This window comes from Lontra canadensis, unplaced genomic scaffold (genome assembly GCF_010015895.1).
Source record: "Lontra canadensis isolate GAN:19392208 unplaced genomic scaffold, GSC_riverotter_1.0 scaffold87, whole genome shotgun sequence".
Taxonomy (NCBI): Eukaryota; Metazoa; Chordata; class Mammalia; order Carnivora; family Mustelidae; genus Lontra; species Lontra canadensis.
The window spans coordinates 4,911,117-4,939,052 of NW_022631081.1; the positions used below are offsets into that span (position 1 = coordinate 4,911,117).

General features: G+C 53.9%; 1 protein-coding gene across 4 annotated transcripts in view; it reads left to right on the forward strand.

Moving 5' to 3' along the window:
• Positions 1–27,936, forward strand: part of OSBP2 (oxysterol binding protein 2) — a 158,199-nt gene that overhangs the window by 107,752 nt on the left and 22,511 nt on the right. For all 4 annotated transcript variants that reach the window (XM_032883432.1, XM_032883433.1, XM_032883434.1 and 1 more), the window contains one exon: positions 18,901–19,157. In XM_032883432.1, the coding sequence (XP_032739323.1) occupies positions 18,901–19,157 (257 nt within the window). The remainder of the gene's footprint in view (positions 1–18,900; positions 19,158–27,936) is intronic.

Consider the following 27,936-nt stretch of genomic DNA (forward strand, 5'->3'; position numbering starts at 1 on the left):
ATGTGAATATTCAGTGAATACTCAAGCGCAGTTTTCTTTTAAAAATGAAGCTTTTCGGGGCACCTGGGTGGCTCAGTGGGTTAAGCCTCTCTGCCTTTGGCTCAGGTCATGATCTCAGAGTCCTGGGATCAAGCCCCGCATCGGGCTCTCTGCTCAGCAGGGAGCCTGCTTCCCCCTCTCTCTCTGCCTGCCTCTCTGCCTACTTGTGATCTCCCTCTCTCTCTCTGTCAAATAAATAAAATATTTTTTAAAAATGAAACATTTCCCTCATTGACTTACCTTGACAATTTTGTTGAAAATCAGTTGATCATACATGTATGTGTCTATTTCTGAACTCTATTATATTCCATTATAAATGGAGTAAATGTCTAGTAAGTCATGATGTCAGGTAGTATAAGTCCGCCAGCTTTGTATTCTTCCCAAGTGGTTTTGGCTGTTTCTTGTTCTTGTGTTTCTCTATAAGTTTTAGCATTGGCCTGTCAGTTCCTACAAAAAAAGATCTGCTGGGATGTTGATTGGAATTGCATTAAATTTATAGGTTAATTTGTGGAGAATGGATATCTTAATGATATTGAAGTTTTTAATTCATGAATATGATATTTATTTTTGTTTTCTTTCATGTCTCTAGGCTATGTGTTTTCTTGTACAGATTTTGTTAAATTTGTTGGCAGTATTTACTGGTTTTGTTGCTATTACAAATAGTGTTTTTTAAAATGTTATTTTTCCAGCTATTTGTTGCTTGTATTGTAGAAATACAAGTGTTGTATATACAACCTTTTATTCTACAACCTTGCTAAGTTCACCTGTTGGTTCTAGTAGCTGTTCTTTACATTCCTCAGGATTTCCTGTATATGTGATTATGTTGTTTGTACTTAAAGGCTTTTTACTTCTTTCTTTCTAACTTGTATGCTTCTGATTTCTTTTTATTTCCTTATTGCACTGGCAAGGACTTCTGGTATAATATTGAGTAAGAGTGGTGAGAGCAGACTTGCCTTGTTCCTGATCCTAGGGAAAGACGTTCAACTTTTCATCATCAAGTATGATGATAACTGTAGATTTTTATAGATGTCTTATGTAATGATGAGAAAGTTCCGTATTCTTCCAAGTGTTTGGGTTTTTGTCTTGAATAGGTGTTGAGTTTTGTCAAATGCTTTTTTTAGTATTTGTTGAGGTGATTATATTTTTTCTTTATGCTGTTAATATTAATTTAAAATGTTAAACCTCACATTCCTGAGACAAACCCCACTTGTTCATGATATAGTATCTTTTGTAGCTGAATTTTATTTACTAATATTTTTGTCAGGGAATTTTGCTTCCATATTTAGGAGGGATCTTGGGCTGTAGTTTTCTTGCAATGTCTTTGTCTGCTTTTGGTATGTGTAATACTGGTACCTTATAAGATGAAATAATAGTGCCTCATAAAATAATCGAGACTCCCTCTTCTATTTTTTGACAGATTTTGTATGCTAATAGTATTATTTCTGCCCGAAATATTTGGTAGAATTCACCAGTGCAGCCATTTGTACCTCAGTTTTCTTTGAGGAAAAGGTTTTTAATTTTAAATTCAGTTTCCTCATAATGGCCCTTTTTTTTTCTTTTTCTTGTGTCATTTCTGGTAACTTGTTCTTTCAAAAAATAATCTGTTTCATCAAAGGTGTCAAACCTACTGGCATAATATTTTACATAATATTCTTTTACTATCCCTTTAATACCAAAAGAAGCTATAGTGATTTTTTTTCATTCCTGTTATTGGTAATTTGCATTTTCCTTCTTTCTTGATTGTTCTAACTAGAGGCAAATCAATTTCTAGATCATTTCAAAGAAAATTTTTCCAAAACTTTTAATATAAACTTTCCATTGTTATTCTGTTTTCTGTTTCATTGGTTTCTGCTCTTACCTTTACCATTTTATCCCTTCTACTCATTTTGAGTGTAAGTTGCTTTTCTTTTTCTAGTTTCTTAAGGTGGAAGCTTAGATCATCCATGAATAAATCATCATAAATAGATTTTTTAGATCTATCATCATCTTAGATCATCATAAATAGTTCTTTAAACCCTTTCTTCTTTTGTATAATAAGCATTTTAAAGCTATGCATTTTCCTCCAAGCACTGCTTTAGCTGCATCCCACAAATTTGATATGGTGCATTTTCTTCATTACCCATTTCAGAATATTTTCTAATTTCCCGTGTGTTTTTTTAAAGATTATTTATTCATTTGTCAGAGAGAGAGAGAGAGAGAGAGAGCACAAGCAGAGGGGGAGGCAGAGAGAGAGGGAGAAGCAGGCTTCCTGCCTAGCAGGATACCCATGTGGGGCTCGATCCCAGGACTCTGGGATAATGACCTGAGCCAAAGGCAGGCACTCAACCAACTGAGCCACCCAGGGGCCCCTCCTGTGTGGGTTTTTAATTTGACTCACCAGTTATTTAGAAGTGTGTGATTTGATTTCCATGTAGTTGGGTATTTTCCAGATACTTTTTTGTTATTGCTTTTTAATTCTGTAGCAGTGAGAGAACATACATTTTATAATTTACAGTTAGACTTGATTTGTGGCCCAGCATATGCACCAATACAGTAAATGTTTCATGTATTGTTGAAAGGAATATGTATCTTGCCATTGTAGTGTGGAGTGTTCTATAAATATCCATTAGGTCAAGTTGACTGATAAAGAATACTTAGAAGATTCACAACCTCTAAATCCTTATTCACTTTTATCTAATTCTATCAATTCCTAAGACAGTAGTATTGAAATCTCTAGCTATAATTGTAGGTTTGTCTCTTTCTCATTTCATTTCTGTTTCTACTTCACGTACTTTCAAACTTGCCGTAAGTTGGATTCACATTCAGAAGTTTGTAACATCTTGATGAGCTAATGTCTTGAATTTTCCTCTTTATCTCTGTCCTCAAGCCTCCTTTGAGATGTTGATCTTGTAATTGCTGTTTGCCTGGTGTTTCTTTGTCCAATATTGTACTTTTAATCCATTGGTATAGTATATTTAAAGTTGTGTTTCTTGTAGAAAGCATAGGGTTGGTTAGTTTATCTATGCTTTTATATTTAAGGGGGTTCTTTGTAGATATATCATGAGTCTTGCTTTTTTTTTTTCCAGTCTGATAAAGTCTCTGACATTTAATCAGAGTGTCAAGACCATTTTAACTTGTGTAATTATTGATATGGTTGGGTTTAAATCTACCATTTTGCTATTTGTTTTGGTCTCATCTATTTTCATGCACCTTTTTTTCTCCTTGCCTGCCATCTGTGGTATAGTTTTTAGTATTTAGTATTCCCATTTTTCCCCTTTATTAACCCATAGCTCTCCATCTCTCTTCTTGGTAGGTTCCTCTAGGATTTACATTACACATCTGGAACACATCACAGTCTTCCTTCAAATCCTCACTGATTCAGCTCTAAGAGCATCTAATGATGCTCTTCCATTGTCCCCATCCCCTCTGCTGTATCCTGTTTTACTTTTAAAGATGATATAAACCCTACAATATACTTTTTTTCCTTGCTTGATGCAGTCAGTTATCTCTAAATGAAATTTAAGTGAGAAAACCAACATCTTTTGCTTTTACTCACCTATTTATCTCTCTTAGCACCCCTTTGTCGGGATCTGAGTTTCCATTTGGTATCATTTTCTCTCAGGTTGAAGAACTTTAACGTTTCTTACAGGGCAAGTTGGCCAGGCACCGGTTCTCTTGGGTTTTATTTATCTTTCTTTCAACTTTATTTTTGAAAGACATTTTTATGAGCTATACAATTCTAGGGTTGTTTTCTTTTTTTTCTTTCAGACTGTAAAGAAGCTTTACAGTCTTCTTTGTCTTTGGGCACCTCCCTTCTCAGGGCCCCAGTAGCTAAATCCTAGGGTCAAATCTGCCCACAGATGACCCAGGGCAAGCATCTGGCCTCATGGCTACTCAGCACCCTTGATATTAACAGCCAGTGGAGCCCATGGCACAGCGACGTGGTGTGGCAGGCCCAGGGAGCACTGTCTGGCAGAGTGTTTTATGACCTTAAAGTAACTTATGTTGTCAGCCAGCAGTGACCACTGCTGTCGTTGCCCAGCTCTCTGCCTCTATCTCACCTGCTCCAGAAAAGGGACTCTTTGCAGGACTTGGCCATTCCAAGACCCCAAGGCCCTCTGGTCTAAAATGACCTCGGGTATTCCTCAGCACAGCCCCCAAAGGTCTCATAGCTGCCTACTACACGCTCTGTCATTCTCTCCCCTTCTAGCATGGGTAGGCCTAGGGTGAGAACCGCAGAAGGTTCTCAGCCACAGAATGACCTAGTGATGGGGAATACCACCAGGCCACTGTGGAGCCAATCTGAAATGGGTCTTGGGTGGAAAGTTGGTCCAAAGATGTTGGACCTCTTCAGGCTGGCTGGAATTCGAACCCACCTGGCTGTGGGGTGTTGGATTTTGCCGGATCATATTCTGACCCCCTCACAGCCCGAGTGCTGTGAGCCTCTTTGGATATGTTCAGGTCTCTCAGCCCCACAGCCTATGTGAGAAGTCTCCAGGCACAAAGCAGCTCCACAATTGAGGGGAAGGTCCCAGCCTGGGGTCACTCATGCTGTGAGGAGCCCCCATGCAGGCCCAGGGAGCAGCTGCTGAGTAACGGGGTCCCCAGTACTAGGGTGTGGGCAATGGCCCTCCTCTCAGGCTCTGCTCTGACATAAGATTTTTCCTTTCCCACTCCTGCCCACCCGCACCCCCACCTCCTCCACAGGCTTTTCCTCCCTCTGGCCTCACAGTAGCTCCCAGTTCCACCACGTCACCCCTGCCCCCTGCAAGGCTTCCCAAGGTGTTATTTCCTGCCTGGAGCCAGTTCCTAGTCACCAGGACTTGGCAGTTGGAAACAGCCCTCCCTCAGTTTTTAGGAACAATCACCTTTATTTTCTTGACCACCCATATAGGAATTTCTAATTTCCGTTTCTTCTAGAAAATAACAAACCAATTTATTACCTTACAGTAAAAAATGTAACTGCCAGGAACCTGGCCCCGTAGAAAGCGGTTTTCCCCTGAAGGAGGCTAGGCAAGCAGGTGCTGGGAGGGTCAGAGCCCAAGGCTGCAGGGAGGCTGGGACCTCCACCTTCACCCTGGGCTTCTTGAGGAAAGGCCGGCTAAATCCCACCATGCTTGTCTTTGGCCAAGTTCCTGTTAAGCAGCTTGCTTCCCGAATATGGGCTTAGTGCTGAGACCTCATTATTTTCAGATTGATTTTCCTCTTTAGCAACAACAACTTGGGTAGCCTTCCCCAAAGCCAATCCTTGGAACTAGAGGTTACACCCTCAGCAGTGTGTAAGCTGGTCCTGCTGGTAGGGTCCCCCTAAACTGTGGGCGGTGACTGCCCCTGCCCTGAGTCCAACAGATGTGGGTGCGGGGGAGACAGGGCAGGGAGATGATGGTGGACCTGGGCTGGGACACAGCCTCCATGGGAGCTGTTCCATACTAACTGGTGGGGGAAGGACCCATGCAGAGGGGAGAGGGTGCCGCTGAATGATTCCCTCGAGTCTTTTCTGCTGCAGACTTATCCTCGGCCCCTTTGCCTCCTCCCCACTCTGGATCTGAGCCCTGGAGCCGAATCTCCAGGTGGCAGACATGGGCTCAGCCTACCTGGCTGGATGCAGTTACCCTGGGTTGGCTTTCTGCTCTGTCTCACAGTGGTGGGGGCACCCATGGATCCTGGCCTCTGGCCTGGCTCCCAAGCCTTCTTCAGAAATGAGTAGTTCTGCTGAGCTGTCAAACCCAGAGGAAGTGGTTGTTTACACAGTCCTGTCCTCCTCTTCCCACTCCTAGAGCACAGCAACATGAGAGGCCCTGGGGCCTGGGACCCCAGGATTGAGGGCATGCCTGTGTGAACCCAACTGTAGCTGGCAGGCCTTCTCTGCAGAGGGCCTTCCTCTTACAGAAGCAAACATGGAGGCCCAGGGAAGGAATGAGATCTGCTCAAAGTCACATGGCCTGTCGGTGTCCAAACACTTAAACTGAGGGCCTGTCCTGTGGTCTTCTGTAATGACCTGGGAACGTAGGAAACAGAAAACAAAGAACTACATTGGCAATCAGCCAGGCCTTAAATTCTTCCAGGTGCAGAAATACCTTCCTCCGTCTCACTGACCCTCATGTCGGTCTCTCTCCATCAGTTCTGGGTCAGGGCTCACGGCCCCTAGCAGCCTGAGGCCACGCTTTTGGCTTCCCAAGAGGCCCCACAAGGGAGAGCTGTCTAGTGCCCTTGGTGTTCTCCAGGAAAAATGCTCAGATGCTGACAAATACAGAGGGATGGCAGGCTCCCGGGTGCATGGACTGTGACCCAGAACTGGCAGAGAAATAAAAGGAGCTTTGGAGGAGCCAAAATAGCCTCCACAAAAATCATCCCCACCGCACCCCACCCCCCTTCTCACAGCCTCACTCTGTGCCTGTTTTCTGTGCCCATTTTCTTTCTGTGTCTGCCAAGTGTGCTCTTCTGGTGTTGCCAGTAGAGACAGGCCTTCCCTAGGGGGCACTTCTGCCACCTGGTCCTCAGGTTCTGCATGCCTGGCTGGGCCGGGCTCAGGGACACCTCCAGAGATACACACTGACGGGGTGCGAGTGTGCCTGGACCCGGGGGCACACGCTTTTCCGATGATGAGCTTTCCCACCTGCTCCCCTGGCCCCAGACAGGTCTCTTCTGTGGGTGTTCTTGGCCACCCGGCAGGCAGGGCCCTGGGGACAAGGGAGGGCAGCGCCCCCATCTGTGTGGCATGTTTGAGTGGGCAGGGAGAAACTGCCACAGGCACCGGACAGACAAATTAGGTCATCTTGAGGGGAACTGCTGGTGATCATTGCTTTGCTACTTTACGCTTTTTTCTACGGAGCTTTTCAGTTTTTCTACCTCAAGTGGGGATCATTTTTATAGCCTGGGAATAATGGCCGCTATTTGTGGCCTCATTGTGGGCCAGGCACTGTGCTGAACACTTCAGAAGCATGAACCCATTTTACAGATGAAGAACTAGAGGTTAAGCGGTTACCCAACTGTGCAAGGCCACAGGGGTGATGCGTTCCTGGCCTGTTCGACTCATGAAAGGAAGGGGAAAGCGGCTCTTACTTGGGCAGTTCAGTGAGAGAGGCTCCTTTATCCCCTTGTTTGTTTAAGACATGGGTTGTCTTGGCTGCCTCCCATGGAACACCGTCTGGGACTCCACCTCCACGGGACTGTGGGTCTCTCCCCGCCCTCCCCGCACAGCTCAGCCAGGGCCGGGCCCCCTCCATCGCCACCCTGAAGCCAGAAGAGGAGGGAGGGCACCCAAAGAAGGTGCGCAGGGTGGGAAAGAGGATCTTCACAGGGACCTTGCAGTGAGGTCTGGCCAAGGGGGTAGGTCACAAGTCAGCTGGGTTGTGGTTGTGACTTTGGATTCCTGTGGAAGCTCAAGAGCCAGGAATGGCGTACAGAAAAGCCCTGAACCTGGGCTCCTCTCCTAATCCCGAAGTACCATGGTCCTCCCCACCACTTACACCTGCACACCAGAGCAGTTCGCAAAACTCTTTTCCACCCATTGTCTCTGGCATTGTCCATTCATTCAACGGGTTCCTAGTTCCTGCGTACCTGGCTTGGGCACGGGAGGACCAGCCAGGCAGACATGGCTCCTGGGTGATGGGACCCTTCTGCCTACCCCGGGCCCCGTGCCTCGACTCACTCCTTGTGGACGCCCAGAGGCAGCTGCACGTGGAAAGTTCTTTAGGGTGATTACATGAACATCAGATGGTTTCCAAGGATAAGCAGCCGTGGCTGTCCTCAGGCCAGGAAAATGTAAACTAGTAGTTTCCAAAGACCTGCTCAACAGCGCTGGCGCCATCTGGAACAGATCAGTGGGTTCTCATGTGGGGGCTGCCAAATCTTGGTTTAGAATTGAGTCCCCTTTGCTTTGGCCTTGAGATGCATGTGTGCACTGAGCAAAATGAAACAGAGAGATGGGATTCCTTGTCTATTAAGGACCCTTCTTGCTGGTCCCATGCCCATTAACCAAGGGCTCAGATGAAAGCTGCAGCTCCTTGCTCCAGTCAGCTTACTCTAGGGGAAGGGGCTGCAATAGACCAGGGCCCAGCCCTTATGCACCTGCCTCTGGGTGGCTGGGGAACAACCCACTTCGGCACCTTGTGGTCCTGGGGTGAGTCTCCCACCAAGACAAAGCAGCCAGGTGAACCAGAGGCCCCGGGAGGGCATCAGCTCCCTACAGGGCTTGACCCTGAATGATATACCCTTACTCCCTCAGAGAGACTCCCCCCACCCCCGCCCTGCCCCAGAAACCCCAGGTTAGAGTGGAAGCTAACGTAGGCTGGGCACTCTGCCAGGTGGAGGTGGCTGTGGGCGGCAGGCTGTCCTCAGCGTCACGGTGGCTGCCGTAATTGGAGCACGCACCTCTATTTTTATGTTCCATCTCTGTACCAGTGTTTATTTCCCTGGTGGAGGTGGGCCCTGCTTCCATAGCTCTTCCTCATCCTGAGAATACCATGTGGCTCCTGGTCCCAGGTTTCTGCCCAGTCGGGGAGGCACCAGGTTCTGTGGGGATCCCGTCACTCATGTGAACTTAATTTTCACCCTTCACTGTGGCTCGTGGCTTTGACCCCAGCCGCCTCCAGTGAGAGGAAAGGAGATGGGTTTCTTCACCCTTGGGGATTTTTGCCCACCTTCCGCTTGCTGGAGTCTGTAGCCAGTCAGGGGGTCCCAGGGGGTATTTTTCCCTGGGAAGATGGGAGATTTGGCAGCCACAGATGTGTCTGTGGGCTGACGGTTCTGCCTGCCCCTTGCAGCTCTGACAGATGGAAGCAAAGCCCAGTTTCTGTATCAGCTCCTGCGCATGTATCCCACAGGCCCCATCCCTTGGTCTTGCTGATCATTGCCTCTAGTTAGGGTGTCACCCCTGGACCCCTCTCTGGGGAAAGTTGCCGGAGAGCCCAGATACGGTCTCAGCAGGTACCCGATGCCCTCGATATGCCCAGTGCTGGTCACCAGAGAAAGAGGAGGGGAGGTGAGCCACAGACCAAAGGCCAAGACAACGGTGGTGCTCTGGCTTATGTTTCCCAGCTGCCTGCCAGGGTCTCACAATTTATTATTTATTGTTACTGGATTTTTCCATCCACGTGGATCCTGACACGCCTTCCAGGGCCCTTGAGTCCAAGCTTCTCTGAGTATTCAGTCCCCTGCCCCCTTCAGGGAGGGATGGCATTCATCCTATTTTCCAAAGCTCCTTTTCTATTTTTACTTATTTTATTTTAAATCATCACCGATTCCCTTTTTGCAGAGCTCTCTACAAGACTAGTGTCCCACAGGACCTACTCTGGGGAAGGCAGACTTGCTTTCCTTCTGGGTTCCCCAGTCAGGAAGGACCATCCATGCCTTGGCAGCCACTCCCATTCCCACGAGCCCTCAGTGGCTCCCTATCACAGCTGACCCAGTCCACGTGCTTCGCTTCCCAGACTAAGCCCTCTGACCTCATGCACTGCACTTTAGGGGTGCTTATACTCAGTGTTCCGGGAGAGTGTCCCTGCTCCCTCCATGCCCTGCAGTGTCACCATCCCGCGGTGCATGCACCTCCTCCCAGAGGCCCCTGGGGGACCCAGCCCAGCCTTGAAGTCCCCCATCCAACACTGTCACCCAGGAGCTCCCGAGCCCCTTCTCTGTCAGAGGTCACAGGCTCCCTATTCTCTCAGAAGCACCCAGAGACGTCTCAGCCTCCCTCTCCCCCTTGCCTGAGTGGGGCAGAGTGCCAGCAGGTCCCCCTCCGGGGCAGGGGACCAGAACACCTGCGCCACCGGCTAGGCAGGGCTCACCTCCCTGCCTGTCCCCCCTCCCCAGCCCAGCTTCAGGACCCCGGCAGGCAAGGGGTTCACTCAGGGCTGGGTATAGCAAGCTGCCCTGGTCCCTCGTCCCTCAGACTCCGGGGCTATGGAGCGGCAGGTGCCGCCAGGCTCTCTGTAAAGACCACACCGCCAATTCCAGCTCCCCCTCCTAGGAGCCTTGGGGTCTTGCGCATGATCCTTAACTTCCGTGTCACCCTTCCTTCTTTGGGGTGTGATTCTTTCCACACACCATGTTGCACGTAGGAACGACACAGCTATGGAAGCGTAGAGTAGAGCACTGCTGAGCGCCCGGGCTGGTCATACTCAGACTCACCGAAGTCCCTTGACATCCCGTCCACATGCCTCAGGGCCTGTTTCTCTCTCTTCTCAGCAGCTGCCTAATTGGATTCTGCGATCCAATTCCGGCAGCCTAACAAAGCTCCCCAAAACTAAATAAAAGTCACCAAACCTGCTGTAATTGAATTTTTGAGGGGCTAACGCTGCAGATTGGAAATGGCTGTTTTCTGCGGGAAGTGCAGCACCCCCCGCGGTTCCCACTTGAAACTGATGCCCTCTGCATCTGTGTCTTCCCAGAGGCCTTTGCACAGCCAGACCTGCTCCATGTGCGGAGTCCTTCTGGCTCAGGGTGGACTGAAAGCCCTGCCGAGGGGGCATCAGGGACCCCCGAGGAGCTCTGTCCACAAGGGGGAAGGGAGCAGTGTCTTTCCCCATTAACCATGCTGCTGGCCTCGCGGGGGCTATGCTGTGCCAGGATTAGTCCTGCTTGTGAGGGAAGGGCCGTCAGCTGCCGCAGGATGGGTGCGTGGGAGCCCGCAGGTGTGGAGCCCCTGCCACCCTAAGGCAGGCTCTCCCTGCTATGGCAGGGGTGGGCTCCTTCACCACTCTCCCCGTGGAAGGCCAAGACAGGGCCTGCGGTGAGAAAGGACACGTAGACATTGAGACCACATGTGTCCAGGGCCTCGGGGTAGAGGAGCCATCTGGCAGACGGAGTACAGGAGGAAAGAAATCTAGGGATTAGGGCTGAAGTGGAAAATCACTGGGGACCTGAGGTCTCTACAGGAGCATGGGGGGAGCTGAGGAGCCAGGAAGGGGAAAGAAGTTGGGTCAATGACAGGTGGCTTGCTGGGCATGGAGCATGGGGCCTGGGGTGGGGGAATTCCTGCTCAGGACCCTGCTGGGGCCTGTGTGCTTGTCCCTCTACTCCCATAGGCCTGTCCCCTTCCTCTGCAGTCAGGACCCATCTCAGCATCACCCCCTGCCACACACACACACACACACACACATATATACATATACACACAACTCATATAGCCTAGTACTGGGTTCAGGTGCAGAGAGCGGGGTGAGAGCTGGGCTTCCCTGGGCCTTGACCTTGCCTCTCCTGAGGCCTCTACACAGCCACAGCTGCTCTCACTCATGTCCAGCACAGTGGGTGAGGAGAGAGGACCCCTGGCCACCCTGTGCCCAAGCAGCTCATGGGCAGATGAGGGCAAAACCAGGCTTCCCAGAGAAATAAGCAAGAGACAGTACAAAATGGAGTGGCCCCAGGGCCTCTGACTCCCACATCCCCACCATGTCTCCCTGCCCCATCCAAACCAGTCTGTGCCGCCTTTTGCTTTCTTGGTTCCAAGGCTGTGTTTGCTGCCTGCCCCCCTCTCCACCTTGCACAGGGCTTCCCCACCCAGAAACCTGATCCATTTTCCTCCACAGATGAGAAAATTAAAAAAGCTCTACTTCTAAAAATAGCCTACCTGGCTCCACTGTTGTGTTTCCATGGCAACCCCCTCCTTCCTGGAGTCCCCTGGTAAAAGAGGGTAAAACAGGGTCCCAGCCCTATTGGGGGTCCCTAGAGGGCTCCTCAGTCTGAGCTGGCCATCAAGGGCATTGAGGAGAGCCCCAAGTGGGGAGCAAGAGCAGGGGGCACGGCCAACACCCTGGGACTCTCTGTGGCTCCAGGCCTCTGTGGTTTGAAGTAAGCTGAAGACTGGTAATGATGACTAGGATCTGGAGGCGTCGGTGGTCCAGTAAGTCCTGGCTGCATGCTGGGCACTTAAGTCCTTTTCCAGAGCAGCTGTGGATATCCCCACACCTGGAGATGAATGTACTTAACTCCCAGCCACGTGGGGTCAAGGCAGGACTGCTTGACCAGATCTCAGCTCCTCTCTGAGCAGTAGGAAGACCTATATGCCAGGCTTTGGAGGGTGGGGGTACACAGGGACCTGTGAGGACTTGTGCCCAGGGAGGGGTCTCCCAGTTTAACGGGAGAGCATCCAGGGACCACAACACCCCAGGGCAGTAGGTAAAATGTGATGACCAATGGCCAGGATGGCCCAGTGTTGAACTCAGCCACAGCTCCCTGGTGTGGAGCTGAATAATAGCCCCCAAAGATGTCCATGTCCTAATTCCCAGAACCTGTGCACATGTTACCATACATGAAGGAGGGATCCTGCAGATGTGGTTAAGGACGCTGACATGGGGAGATTTTCCTGGATTAGCCAGGTGGGTCCAATGTCATAACAAGCATCCTTCTAGGAGGGAGGCCGGAAGGTCAGAGTCCAGAGAACCCTACTCCATTGGCTTTGAGGATGGGGTCAGGGCTGCAGGCCAGGGAATGTGGGAAGCCTCCACTCGCCCAGAGAAGGCATGGAAACAAGAAACAGATTCTCCCCTGGAGCCTCCAGGAGGAATGCAGCCCTGACTTTAGGGCTGATTTCAGGGCCCTAAAACATCTTGATTGTACAACGTATGATCTCCACAGCCATCAGGTACAAATGAGTGTTGTTTTAAGCCACTGTTTTCGTTCCTTAGGGTTGCCATAGCAAACAACCACAAACCAGAGGCAGAGAACCACAGAAGTTCATACTCTTACAGTTCTGGAGGCCAGAAACCTGGAATCAAGGTGTTGGCCAGGCTGTGCCCTCTGAGGGCCTAAGGAGAATCTGTTCCAGGCCTTTCTCAGCTTCCGGTGTTGCCGACAGTCCTTGGCATTCTTTGGCTTGTGAACATATCTGTCCCTCCAGTCTCTCTGTCTCTGCATCACGTATATTTCAGTGTCTTTTCTTCTCTTAAGGACATCAATCACATTAAGGAGCCACCCTATTCTAGTATGACCTCATCTTGACCAATTATATCTGTAACAACCCTTCTAAATAAGGTCACATTCTGAAGTTCTAGGAAGGACATGCATGAGGGGGCCAGGGGAGGACTAGCCAAGCCAGTATGGCAACCAAAGGTTGGAAACTCTTATACTCAGAGAGCTTGCCATGGATGAAAGGCCACTGCCAGGCTCTGCGGGCCTGGCCAAGATGGACAGGCAAGTTGTGACTGCTGAGTTTTATGGATTTATTCTCTTCATGTTGTTGTTGTTGTTGACAGAGCAGGTGGGGGAAGGGAAGAGGTGGAGAGCGAGAACCTTAAGCAGGATTCATGCCCAGCAAGGAGCCCAACGTGGGGCTTGATCTCATGACCCTGAGATCATGGTCTGAGCCAGCATCAAGAGTCGGATGCTCAACTGACTGAACCACCCAACGCCCTGGGATATATTCTCTTCTCACAGAAAGAGCTCATTCTTGCGTGTAGCTGGTGAAAACTGATGGGCATTTTAGGAATCAGTGCCTTTCTAGAAATGGTGGTGTCTGAGAATAGGCTGGCCCATTTGTTTCACATGGTCCCACATCCGAAGAGCTGCTCACACCTCATCATCTCGAGCTCTGAGTCTGCCTCAGGGGCCAAATCAATTTGTTCTTTAGTGTTCTGTAGTCTGGAGCTTGGGAGTGCCACCGGCTAAGGAATGTCAGGCTGAGATCCCCCGCAGTTACTGAGAATTCATTTGCATTAGAAGGTGCAGGTCCTCTGGCCCTGTGCAGTCCCCGGGGAAGACCAAGAGCAGAGTCGGCTTCTCTGCCTTCCAGGCCCAGTGTCCTGTTTCGGAAACCACAGCCTCCGCTGACGGAGAGCCCCTCAACAGGCTCCTGCTTAGCAACTTTGCTGGGGAGGTTTGATCTGCATGTTAGGAGCACTCCAGGAGCAGCAGTGCACAGAGCAAGGCCTGAGGAAGCGTGGTGGGAGTTCAGAAAGGTGGCCTTGGCAGCCCTGCTGGGAAGCACGGCAGGACAGCAGCCGGGCTTTTGCAAAGCAGGCATGAGCTTTGTGGGAGGATGAGCCCATGAGCCCACGAAGGGGCCCGGGGGATGGGACACCCCAGCTCCGCCCCTCACACCTGTTGGACCCTTCCTGCTCTGAGCCTCAGTTTCCTCAACTGGGAAATGGGGGTGCTAAGGGTGCAGGGTTAGGACTCTGCCCTCTCATCCAGCTGCTTCCTCGCTGGGCAGTGGGAAGGTGCCTCTTCCAGAGTTTGTTTTGTGAGCTGCTGAGACCCGATTGGGTCCAAGTGCAACCCATGCGGCATTCCCAGAGGGCCCCAGCCCGGTGCAGAGCCAGCCGGAAGCCAGATGGGGAAGCAGAGCAGGTGGCTGCAGGGAGCTCAGCGGAGGCAGGCAGTGAGGGGCACTGCAGAGCCAGGGTGACAGGGCCTATCGTGGAGGGAAGGGGAAAGACTCGCCCCAGTGAAGGCGCCAAGATTCCTGGTGAAGGTATCGAGGGAAGAATGGGCAGAAAGGTCCTCACCAAGCAAACGACAGGTGCCCGTGTACTTCGGGGTGCTTTCACTGGCCCCTTTGCTCACACCTGCTGCCCAGTAAAGGCAGCCGCCTGCCTGTCCTCTCCTGCTTGTCCCCTGGCTGTGCTGAGAGAGGAAGTGAGCCCCACCACGGTGCCCCTGCAGACCTAAGTGCCCCCCAGCGCTGCGGGCCCTTGATGGCAGCAGCTGGTACGTGGCTGCGATCAGAGGCCGGCATCCCACTGCCTGGGGAGGAGGCTCTGATAGTAGGCGCATAAAGCAGCCTCCCCTCCCCCACCATGCACTCCTCTCCTGGGAAAGGTATCTGGGTCATCTGTCCTGGGGCCCAGGGTCTGAGCCCTTAGCAAATGCATCTTAGCCATTTGGAGAGGTCTGGGCCTTGTCTGACAGAGGAGGGACTCAGTAAAAGCTAATTATAGCTGCCCTTGCTGTGGTTCCAGCGTCTGACCTTGACCAAGCCCCTCTCCTCCCTCCAAGTCTGGGCCTCAGTTTTCCCATCTGAAAGCAAAGGCATGGGCCTGGGTGCAATGGGCATGACCTAAAGGCGCCCGTGCTCTGGAGGGAGTTCAGGGGTCAGTCTGCCCTCTTGGGTTCAGCCTAGCCATTCCACAAACGGTGTCACCTGACGGCCCAAGAGTCTGGGCCCGAACGCTCTTGCTACCCCTATATCAGCTGACCGCAGCTGAAGAAAATGGGAGAAATGAGTGCAGCAGAAGACGGGGAGGACCGGGAGCACCCTTACAGTCAGACACTTGTCCTTTATCTTAGGGCCAGAGTCTGCCTCCCCCAAAGCTCTACCAGTCGTTGTGAACAGAGATAAAGCAGTGGCTAAGAAGGAGGCGCCCGGGAAAGTAGAACATTTATGTTTATGCCGCCCTAGTACAGCCTGACCACCCCTCCCCCCAGAGCTGCTCAGAGCACTAAGCTGTGGCCTTCACATGGGCTTTGAGGCAGGCCAGGGCAGGAGCTCCTGTGGCCCATGAGCCTGGCTTTGACCTCGCCCTAGATTTCAGTTGCTGCTATTCTTGCATTCATAGAGCTGCAGAATTTCTGTAGGATTTTATGTTTGTGGATATGTTAGTGTTGACTGTTTTGTAGAGATGCGGATTTAACAGAGGGGACAGGCAGTGTCATAAAACGGTCATAAAAGCTTGAGAACCCCCAAGGCCATAAGCTTGAGAGCCACAGGCTTAAACAACTTTGTGCATACAAGTGTCTGCCTTCCTTTGGGCCAAATTCCACTACATCCCCTCCCCCCCCCCCCCCCCCCCCCCCCCCCCCCGCAGTGGAGTTCCCCGATCAAAGGAAGAGGCAGGCCATGGAAGCCGAAGAGCCATTTTTACCCCCTTGAGGGGTAGCTGCTGGTTTATTCTTCAGAAAGCCAAAGCTAGTTCAATGACCTTCACTATTTTTTCTAGTTCGAGTAGCGTCACAGTAATAGTTTTATTTATGCCTCTAATAACGAATTTCATCTCTCTTTCTAATGTGAGTCTGCTCCTTGCAAGGACACCGACCCCACACTGAGACCTGGAGACTCAGCATGGTCAGAGGTCATCGTGTCAGAGGCAAAGTCCCCTTCCAGGGTTTAGCTCTGCTTCCGCCCAGGCCTGAGTGGGGGGTTGTTCACAGCGCACTGTGCTCAGCCGAACAGCCCCTGACACTGTGGGGAAAGTGAGCAGCTAGGCCACATATCAGGCCACATGTCTGCTAGGCCCCACCCTCGAGGACTGGCCAGGGACTGAGACTGCCTGGGAGCATGGCTGTCACTAGACGGTCATAGCCTTGCAGCTGGGTGGGTGTGGCCATCAGCCCTTTTCTGCTGGGTTCAGAGGTCCTGTTCTTTCCAGCCCCTGGCCTCCTGTGGCTACTCTGATCTCTCTGTCCATCTTGCCACTTGCCACCAGTCTTGTCTTTCCCATGGATCTCTGCTCGAGTGCTCCTACTCTCCCTCTTGCCAAGAAATGAAGGTTCAGTCTTCTCAGTGGAGCCAGAAGCCCTTTACCATCCCTCCTCTCCAAATAGCTCCTTCCCCCACTACTGCTTTTGCTCTTGTCCAGACACTGCCCTCTCATGTGTAACCGCCATCTCCGTGCATACCACCGAGAACCCCTGCACAGGTCTCCTGTGAAATGCTCAAGATCCTTCATCCCTTCACTCACCCACTCTCTCCCTCTCCTCCACCCTGCACCTGCCCTGCTTCCCTCATTCTCCCAATCCCACTGTCCTTCTGGGACAGAATCTCCCTGCCCACCCCCATAGAACACACTGTGCTGGTCAGTAACCGCTGACCCAAGAATCTTCCCATCCTTCCTCCAACGACACAGCCCATGATTTGGTAACAGAACAAATACATCTCCACGTCCCTGGCTGCTGGACCTGGACCCTAAGAGCTGCTTATTAACAAGTTAACTAGAAATGTGGTTACCCACCTCTGCCCACCACACAGGCAGAGGCTCCAAGTTAGGCTGGTTGTGCTTCTTGCTTAGAGAACGGTATGTGTGTGGTGGGGGGAGGCGGGTCCCATTCAGGCTTACCCACAGCTGGCATGTCCCCACACAGCCCTCCCAGTGTACAGAAGCCCGTGCTCTGACCGGTTGGTGGCTGGCCATTCTGGGCCATTCTGGGTGTTACACATGTTGAACCTGGAAAGGTGACAGGAGCTTATATCGTAACTGAGTGCCCAGGCTCTGATGCTCGACAGACCTGGATTTGGATCCAGCTCTGCCCCTTAACCACAGCGCCCGGAATGGGTGGCTTGGTGTCCAAGAACGTACCTTTCCTCCCATCTTACTGTCTGCTGACAGTGCGTGAGGCTGTGCGTGAGACTCAGTGCGTGAGGCTCAACGTTCACGCCACTCGAGCGGGTGGCCCAGACGCCACACAATGCGTCTCCAGACCCCGGGTCATTTCTGAGCCATCTCTAGGCTAGCTACAGTGGGGAGAGGGAGAGCCCCTGCCCCAGCCTGGATGATGCTGGCCCACTGCACCCCCAGCCTCCAGCCCATGCAGGTCCCATGCCACTGGCCAGCCTGGCACCGCCACCTGCTCAGGGCAGGCTCAGAGTCATAACTCAGCCACAGCCACCCCCACGCACCCTGTCTGTCGTGGGAAGAAAGCTGTTCCCTCACAGTATGTGCCTTTATAAAAAATTTTGTATCTTGGGTTACAGATTTCCTTCCCCCCCCAAAAAAAAAAAAGTTTGTGCTGATTGCTTCTGAAACAAGACATTTCAGAAACCCCTGTCACTTACAGTCTTGGACACTCACGTGCCAGTGACAGCCTCTCTATGATCACATGGAGCAGAGCCCAGGCCAGCTGCCCACCTACCCCACTCACAGTGGTGCACCCCCCACCACGAGGTCCCTACCACCCTGCAAGCCTTTGAACACAGGCAGGGCTGGCAGCGGGCTGGGCTCCAAGGCACCCCAGACTCCCAAGAATGACCCCTTGAGGGGGCCTGGGTGGCTTTTTGAGAAGTGAGCGGACCGGCCAGTGGAGAGGGGGCGCCCGCCTGACCCTGGTGTGAAGAGGGTGGCTGCGGAGGCAGACAGACTAGCCGGGAGGACCCCAGCTACCTGTCTGTCCCTGGGGGATGGCATCGTCCCTACCCTGACAAGGCTACAGTGATGGCCATGCTCCATGTCTAGACTAAAGGGATTTGATAAATGAGAGTGGCCTTGTTCGTGCAGGGGAGGTGGGTGGGGACCTACAGGGGAAAGGCTGGGGGGCAGAAGCAGGGCAGGGGAAGATGACTTTGGCCTGGGGGTCTTTAGGCAGGCTCTGAAGATAGGGGGCATGGGTCTGGGTCTGGGTAGGGGTGAGGCCTCTGAGGAGGTGGGGGAACTAGGAGGTGGTTGCAAGCAGTGAGGGCCCTGTGGGAGAGGCCCCAAGCCTGAGCACTCACTCAGGTGTTGCACAGAACAGGGCAGTTCAGCGTGGCCGGCTGTTGGGTGCGGAGCTCGGGGTAGAGTGAGGCCGGCGGGAAAGTATGGGTCGACTTCGGCTGGGACCATGATGTGGGGAGAGGAGCTGGCCTTCATCCGGTGTCCCTGGCCTGTGACGGGAGCTGCTCCTCGCGGCAATCTCCACTTCCCCACCCAGCACGGGCCACCCTGGCCCTTGTGACATAGCTTAGGGGGCTAGTGTCCCCCACGCAGGTGGATGTCTGCAGGCCTGCCCCTTCCACAGTGTGGGGCAGGCACTGTCTGTCAAGCTGGTCCCCCTTTCCGTCCCCTCCCATGGACTCAGGAGGGCCCATGCCCACCCTGGAGGGCTGGCCAGGAACAGGAGCTGGAACCAGTTAGGGCACTCTGTTTGCGGGGGCGGGGGGGGCTCTATCTGTTCCTTCCTCCTGGGCCCAGGCCACGTGGGCTTCTCAGTGTTGTGTTGGCCAGTTAGCAACCATGGCAACCCTTTTCCCTTCCTCAGATGACTCTGGGGACGACGACGACGAGACTGCCTCTCCAGCTGATAAGAGCGAGCTACACTGCACCATCCAGAGCCTCTCCTTGAAGTTGGACGACCTCAGCACGTGCAATGACCTCATCGCCAAGCATGGCGCTGCGCTCCAGCGCTCCTTGAGTGAGCTGGACGGCCTCAAAATCCCCTATGAGAGCAGTGAGAAGCTGAAGGCCGTGAACGAGCGGGCCACCCTCTTTCGCATCACCTCAAATGCTATGATCAATGTAAGTACCCACCTGCACTGCTGGCCCCCACGCAGCTGGGGACAAGACAGTAGCTCCAGAAGGAGCTACTCCCTGTCACCAGCACCGCAGTCCCCAAGTAGGTGGTGGCCAGTGTGCTTGACAAACCAGGGCTCCATTTCTTGGTGGCCTCAGGTCATTTCCCAAAGCCTCCTGCCATGTCTGTAGCTGATTGCTGGGGACCCCAGTGAAGTGTGAATCCTGATGGGGGCTTGGGGCCTAGGCGAGGAGGGCCAGGGCCCCAGGTGGAACAGGTGGTCCTGCCCCCACACTGGGGACAAGGCGGCCATGCTGATCCACAATTGCTGCTACTGCTCCTTCTCCGAGTTCGCTGCTCAGAAGTAACAGGATTAGGGCCCAGTAACCCCTGGAGCAGGTGTGCAGCTGGAGGCCCAGTGCCATGGGTTCCCTTAGCCAGGAGAGCTTGAAGGTGCACCTGCCAGGGGTCGTGCCAACCTGACAGTAGCCAAATGAGTAGCCACAGTCCATAAACTGAGAGGCACAGCCTTGGGGATTGCCACTTTCCACAGGGTTCTGGAAGCCACATTGCTGTGACTGGGAGCTGGGAGGGTCTGTCTGTGGAGGCAAAGAATATAATGCTTACCTGGGCTTTTGGGCCCTTTTTCCTCCTGCCCCATGAGTTTTTCCCCAAGATGTGGATGCTCTTTTAGGCCTCCATCCTATAGACATAGGTCTGACCGCAACAGCTTCCTCCCGTGGACAGCCCCCAAGAGGGGCATATCGAGACAAGGAGACCAGAGAGGGGGAGGTGTGGGGAAATGGAGGCCACCTCAGAGGAGGTGGCCACATCCAGAGGTGGCGGCTCGGGCAGGCCATCAGGCTGGCCAGAGACAATGGGCAGTACTAGTGCCCAGCCTCCAAATCAAGGTAATTCAACCAGAGCCGAGCCAGTAGTCGGAACGAGTCCAGAGGCCAAGAGAAGAGTGGGAAGGTGGACGCTGGAGCCCATGGTGGGGCCAAGACCTTGGGGTAAAATTGTGGCCATCAGAGACTTGCCCCAGGTCTGACTCAGGTCTGACCATGCCCACCGCCCCCACACCCTCCCCGCACCCACCCTGCCCCTGGAGCTGCCACTGGTGCAGGAGGAGGCCTGAGGAATCTGTACCCTGGGGCCTGAAGCAAGCACAGACCTTTGTCCACACACACAGGGGTGATTCTGGGGGTGCATTGGGTGTGTCCACCCAGAGGCTGCCCTGTGAGTCGGTCCCATCATCAGTTTGTACTCGCTTTGTCCTATGCTCTCCCTCTTAGGCCAGCCAGCCTCCTTACAGCCCCCAGACTCTCGGGGTCTGGCTCACTGCCCTTCTTGCAGTGACAGGCCCAGATATGAGGCGCTTGATTATAGAATGACGCACTTGTGTTTCCCCACTGGGCCCGGAAGCTGTCGCCCACTCGCGGCTTCCCCGGCACGGCCTCCCCGGCTGCCAGGACGGAAGAGGCTTTGTCTCGAGTAAGCAGCTCTGACTTTTCCCAGATAATGAGCTTCTCAGCTGGTGTCTTTAGCAGAAATCTTTTATCAGGCGTCAGAGGCTCGTCTGTGTTAGGAAGCCATAGAAACCGTGCACCATCTAAGTGTGTAATGAATTGTTTGATGGGAAGCAAGCCCCTGGGGTGAGTTACAGAACCCTGTTTGCAGTTCCAGCACTGGGAAAGTCCACCAGAGTGACGGAGAGCTGCACCCTGGACTGGGCTCTGCCCGCCCGCTGCCATGAACCTGATGTGAGGGCCCCTCCCACCTACCTCCCCTGTGGGGGGGCACACCCAGAAGTGAGGGGCTGGCCCCAGCAGGCTGTGCTGGCAGCCCAGACCTGTGCGGAGGCCCGCCTTTCTCCTGCGACCCATTCCTGACACCATGCCTCACAGGGCGGGAACTGAGTCAGTTCTGGGCAGGGAGTTCATTTACACAGTTGTCAGACACCAAATGTCTAAACTCACACTTTCTGCAGAGGCCCCTTGGACAAAGTATCCCCACCCCTGGCCAGGCCTTGGCTTCTACCCCTATTACAAGGAAGGGGTAGAACTTCCTGTAACTAAGGAAGCCATGTGCATTCACACCCAAGACCACTCACCCCTTGCTACAACCTCGTTAATACCACTAAGTTAGTGCAAAGTGGAAACCGAGGCTTAAAGAAGTCACCCGAGCTGCCCAGGGTCACCCAGCTGGTAGGTATCCGAGCCAAAATGCAAGGTTGAGTCTGTGAGGCTCTTGGGGGCAGTGATGCCCCTACACGCTCAGAGGCAGTGAGGATGAGACCTCCAAGGGTGGCAAAGGCCCCCTCCTCTCTGTGGTCAGCACACGGACTGGGAGCCTTGCATCGCCAGGGTGAAGCCCCCCAGTCTCAGGACCTGAATCCCTGCTTTGTGTCTTACCTTTAGGCTACAGCCACACCAGGGCGCTTCCTGGGAAGCTGGGGACCCAGGATGAGTGGGTCCCCAGAAGGCACAAACCATGGTTCCGCAGGTCATTCCAGTTCTTGCTATGAGAGGAGGAACCTGCTTCTCCCCACTGTTGAGATCCCTTTGCAACGCCCCCTCCCGCACCCTGACTGGATACTCTTGCCCTCTGGAGGGAAGCTTCCAGCATCCCCCATGCCTGAGTTTGGGGAATCTATTCCCACTGCCACTAGAGGGCAGGGCCCCCTCCTGTGAACTGCGAATGGCAGTGGTTTTCCACCTCGTCATGGGCTCTGACTGAGATTGAGTCCTACAAGTGGAGAAGAAAATGAGGGATGGCTGGCCAGAGCCTATGGAGGAGCACATCTTGTAGAGGGTCCTGGGCAAGCAGCACTCTTCACACACAGAGAGGGACCAGCTGTGTCACCTTCACTTTTACCCAAGATGGCCAAGAGTCTGGGGTTGTTGAGCCTTCAGGAGAAAAGTCAGAGGGACAATCAAATCTCCTTCAGATTTGGGGAAAGGTGCTTTGGGAACCTTCACAAGCCTGTAGATCCCTAGCTCCCAGCAGGGCAGGGAGGCGGCACTCTGGACAATTCCTTAGACCATTCCATAGGAACCATGGTTAGTGACACAGCCCATTCCTGTGCCACTGCCCCCAGGGGGCCAGTGCAGTGAGACTCACCTCGAGTGGAGCACGGCCCCTTCCCTTCTGTAAGTGTTGAGGAATCAAGAGGCTCAGAACAAGTTTCTGGATCAGGAATGTTGAACAGTGCCACAGTGTTCCACCTCTTTGTGTCTTTGCCTGTGCTGTACCTTCTAGAATTTTCCCCACCCTTTAGATACCTGGTAGATCCCTTTACATCCTCTAGAATCCCACATGGATGTTACCAGGGCTGGGAGGCTGTCCACGCTCCTTGTCAGGAAGCCGTTCCTTCTAGCTAGAACCCTCTGGAACTATCAGGCACTGCTGTGCCTCACTGAGCCCACTGTGCACTTTCCCCAGTTACTTTGACATCTGCCTCCACCAGTCTTTGTGCCCCCAAAGTGAGACTCGGATTTTAACTCACCTGTGTCCCCAGCAGCAGTTGGGAGTACCCAGTGGGAGTGCCTAATATGTGATGTTGGAACCCAAATGGGTGTCATATCTCAGAAAAGAGAATTCTAAGTAGCTCACATCTCATGTTTGCCTGCTGTTACCATTTACAGAGCCATGCTCCTTCCATTTCCTCACCTGAACAAGGTCAGTGAGAAAGTGGGTCTGGCAGCAACCCTCAGCCAGAGCCACTTGTCACTCCGTCTTGCAGAGAAATGACTCAGCCTGGTCACGGAGACATAGGAAGTGAGACTTATGAAATTAACTCATAAATTGTGTTTTTCACAGGAGGGCTGTACTGAGTCCTGGCCCCCTCCCTCCGCTCGTGGTTTTGGTTGGTGAAGCCTTGTCTACATGGCTCCTGCAGTTAGGAAAGGCCTGGCTGTTGGAACTTGAACCCAGACCTGACCAGCTTCCCACTGAGCCTTCACTGGGCTTGTGCCAGGCAGGGACTCAGCGTTGCCCCTGGAGCTCATGATCCTGAGGATGCACCCGGTGATAGCCTGTCACACCTCAGGGTGGCTGTGCAACCTTCTCAAGGAGCAGCATGGACAGTAGCTCAGAGGCCCACTTTTGAAGGTCAAGTGTAGAAGGCCTAGGGAAGGGCTGGGGAGGTTCACATTTGGCTGGGAGAGGGGCTCAAGCCTGGATGACCACCACCCACCTTCCCCTTGCTGGGGAGCTAGCTGGACATCCTGAGAGCCAAAGCAGGACCTGCAGAGGGCACGGAGTGGGACCCAGACCAGTGAGGAGAGTCACTCACAGGCAGGAAGGAAAGGTATGAATAGGGACCACATCTGTCCACGCGGCCTCCATGGATGCAGCGTCCTGTCCATCCCCCTCCCCACCACCGCTGGCCTGGGCAGCCCACAGGGAAACCCCAAAGCTTCGGTGGGTAGCACAGCTCCCAGCCTCCGGACCGGAGCCTCGGCCTCAAGTGAGAAGGAGCAGGTGGTGGTGGTGCGCTCCCTGGCGGGGGAATTTTGCAAGTCTGATCCGAAGCAGCCCCATGGGTCCCTGCATCGATTGCTGTTTGCGTAGCTGTGAACTAGCCCACCGTTGGAGGAGCAACCTCACGGCACCATGAAACAACTTTGGTTCATAGATGGAGTCTTGAACCTCAGCGCCCCAGCGTCGCGCGTCCTTCCTGGGACCCAGGACGCACCTGGTGTGCGGGCGCATCGGGCTGGTCCCAGGTCTAAGGTGGAGCGCGGTCGAATTAATATGTCTTCCCAGCTCCTGCTTTGGGTATTTGTTTCCATAAAGGAAGAGTCAATTCCAGTTTTCATTCTCTTTTCCCGTAAGTTCATCTTTGGGGTAAAGCAGGATTGAAGGACAGGCCACTGGGAAGGTGACCGGTAACAGCTGCAGTCCGCCAGCATTCTTCCTGTGCCTTTGTTTGCGCCTCACAGCAGCCACATGAGGTTGGGGTCATTGTGGCTTCCTTGTCATCAACATCATTTGTGTTAGGTGTCACCCTGAGGCCCAGAGCAGTCATCTTGCCTATGGGGGGGGGGGCAGGCCTGGCTATTCAACGAGCACTTGGGGTTACAGCCACTGGTCTCTGGGCCACCCGCAATGCTGGCTTGTGGGGTCTGTGCCGAAGGGCTGAGGCACACCACCCGTCACCAGGCCCAGCACACCTGCGCTTTGCCAGGTGACCCCAGCTTCCTAAGGGTGGCCCATGAGGCCTGCATGCCAGCCTCATGGCCCCTGCTCCCCACAGAAGAAACCCTCGGTATCGCCATGGACGTTCAGGGGGTGAGATGTGAGAGGTTCCTCAGAGTTCGTGACTTATGTTGGGGCCCAGGACTCAGGTCCTTCAGCCACAGGGACACCCCAGGGCCCTTAGGTGCAGTGAGTTCGGGCCGGCCTGGCTCACAGGCACTAAGCACTTTGCAGGGGGCGGGGGAACTGTGCAGGCGTAGGAGGCCCTCTGGAATCCCTCCCTGATCCAGTCAGGCCCTGGTCTAGGCCCTGGGCACACAGGGAACAAAGACCCCTTGGAGAAACGTAACCACACAGACGATGAGGCATGCTCGAGGCCAGAAGACCTCAGAGGGAAAAATGCAGGCTGATGAGGGGGGGCGGGAGCGCCCCCTTGCACACTGGTGGGAGGGGAGGGAGGACACCTGGAGGGAGGTGGGGAGAAGAGCCCGCACTAGATTCTCAGGCAGGCCTGGAGCAGCGGGATGCCGGAGGAGGGGTGAGTGTGGCAATGGTAGAGGGGAGGCCTGGGGAGATAGAGCTGCTCACAGGACACACTGGGTGCTTACGCTCATGGAGAACACCACACTTTCCACTCTGAACGAGGCTCCAGCAGCTGAGGGCTGTGCTCCAACCCAAGTTTCAACAATAGCCTCCTGCTGCTTGGAGCCTGGACCACAGGTGAGGTGGGGACAGGCACTTGGAGCCCCTTGAGAAGCGCACTCCCCACCGCAATGCTTATGAAGGGCTGCTGGCTCTGACTGCTGGGAGGAGCTGCGTGGCTATCCCCTTGCTGGGTTTGTTGGCAGCGGGGCCCACAGAGTGGCTGTGCAGGGAGAGATCTGGTCTCGGGGTCGGGGGCACTGCAAGGAGTGGGAAGGAGCCACTAGTAGAATGGGGCCCCTTACTGTCTGATCCCTACCTCTGCTGTCACAGTGCCGGACTGGGGTCCAGTGGTCAGTCCCACAGATGCAGGGAAGATGCAGGAGGGCCTTTCCCCGAAACAGGTCTTGATCAGCCAGTGAGCAAGCCAGCCGGGTCGGGGGGAGCCCCTCAGTAAATGAGAGATGGCCGAGGTGCCCAGTGGAGGCAGGAAGTGGCACTGGCCCACAGAGGGTGGATGCCCGCCAGGCCTAATTCCAAGGGCCTGAGGGGACAGACAGTGCACTTGGGGGCTCTCGGTTTACCCAGGAAGGTAGTGACTTGCAAGACACACCTTTTGGTGCTTGCAGTAGAGCTGTTGGGGCAGGATGAGGGTGCGGATTCCGAAGGCAGGGACGCTGTGGGGAGAGGCACTGGCGCAGCCTGTCTCAGGAGGGCTTGGCCCCCAGTCCAGCTGAAGGGAGCTGGAAGAGAAAAGTGCAGGCAGGCGTGGACAGGGTGGGGGCAAGTAGGGCCAGCTGGGAGATGTGTGCAGATGCAGACAAAGCCTCATATTTGGGGCATCATAGAAATAAAGCCCAGACCAGAGCTCTTTTGCTGCTGGAAATACTCTGAGGCTTCTCTCAGCCCCATTTGGAGGTCACGAAGGGGTTCTCGCACCCACCCAAGCAGAGCAGGGGAGAGCGGCCCCGGAGCTGCCCTGCCCGGTCCTTCTGGGGCTCGTGGGCAGGTTCCCGTCCAGCTGACCGCTGTTCCGCTCTTGACAGCTTGCTCATTTGGGGCCTGGGGAGAGAAATAAAAATAGATTCTGTAACTGTTTAAAATCAGTTGGCAAACTGGCGGCCAGATGGTGCTGGTTCCTGTGCGCAAGGGGTAAACTATTTTGAATGTGGAAAGGGCTATTTTAAAGTTTGAACTGAAGTGAAAAGCTGCCTCTCCAGTGCCACAAGTGAGTCACATCGGAGAGAAGCCGTGACCATCCCCCTGCCCGGTGTTTGCGAAGGGCTGGCCACCGTGAGCGTGGAGTCTGTTCTGGGCATTGGGCGAGTTGGGGCTACAGGCAGGTGGCTGGTCCAGCCTGACCTGGGAGCTACTTGGTCTCTAGGGGCCAGGAGGGTGCTGGAGATGCAGCGTGGCAGTTTGGCTGGGCCTGACCTCCCTCACAACCCTCTCCCCCAACCCCCAGGTTAGCCCAGCACTACTGTCGTCACTCCACAGGTCCCCACTCTCGGTCTTGGAGGCCTGGATGGCTGGGCATCTCCTGCCGCGGCCGCCTCTGAGCCTTGCAAGCCTGGCCTACATCTCAGCACTGCCCCTTCCAGCCACTGGGAGGCATGCACTAAGGGTAGCCTGCTGCTCCTAGGGGAGGAGTAGAAAGAAAGACCCTGTTGACCCCAATGTGTCCCCAGGTGTGAGCTTCTGGCCACGCACAATGGCTCAGGGAGATGAGCACTCTGAACGACTTTGTCCTATTGGCTCCTTTTATGGTAGAAGGCCAGTGAGAGGCAGGTCCGCAGTCATGCTGGCCATGTGAGGACCAGTATAGGGGGTTAGATGGTGGATGGGCAGCCCCCCATGACTCTGAGAGCCAAAGGGTCCAGCTGCCCACCCACCTGGGAGCCCTAAAGCCTGAGAGTCCCTGCAGGCCAGACATAAAGCAGTCAGACCTCCGGCAGGTTCTAGCTGACTGCAGGTGGAAGCACAGCCCTTTCTCCCATTCCTCCTGCATCCACGGTTACCAGAACTTGTTGTGCACTGGTGGCTAGAGACAGAGCCCGTCGCCAAGATGGCCCTCTCAGTTGGCACTCACCCAACCTGCAACCTCTGGGCATTTGGCCCATCTCTCCACCTCCATGAGTCCCAATGGTCACCCACCCTAACATCCCACAGTCTTCTGGCATCTTCCTCATGTTCCCGTCTAGAGGGGAGACAGCACAGGAGACAGTGCTTCCCGAGTTGTCCCTGAAGGCCAGGCTTAACCAGGGTCTTGGCTCTGCAGACCCTCCCCAGAGCTTGAGAGGCTCCCTGGGCCACACACAGGACGGTCATCGGACCCAGGCTGGCTGACCCCACACCCTGCTCACCTGCCCGTGTTTGGGGACAGCGAGGTCATTGTCTGGATTAGGATTAGGAACAAAAAAGCGATTAGAGTTTGTCCTCCTTCCTCCTGGCACAGCTGCGCAAAGGTTTCCAGCTCAGAGACACTTGGTCCGTCCCACAGGATCCCCTCAGGATGACCCGTAGCAGCTCCCTTCGGAGCTCACACAGCTTGGGTGAGCAGGCCTCACAGCTCCCTTCACCGGGTGGGGCTTCTGAGAAGGGAGAACCCCTGGTGGACAGGCAGGGCCTCCCAGCCCCCCAGCCTGTTGCTGAGCAGAGCCAGCCCCAGTACGGGGTCGGGGGAGAGCTGTCTTTTCTGTCCCGGGCTTTTGGGTTCCCACTCTGCTTTGGAGCAGCCCACAGGACCCCACATCTCTTCATCTCGGGGATCCTTTCCACAGCCCTGGGAGTGGGAGGAAGGGACAGGGCTAGGAAACTAGAAACTTGTTCCCACCCAGAGGGCAATTCCTCAATGGGTCATGGAATCAGGGACTCTGCAGGACTCCTGGGGTTCGACTGTCTTTCTTCCCATGAGGACACCAAGGCCCAGGAGGCTATAGG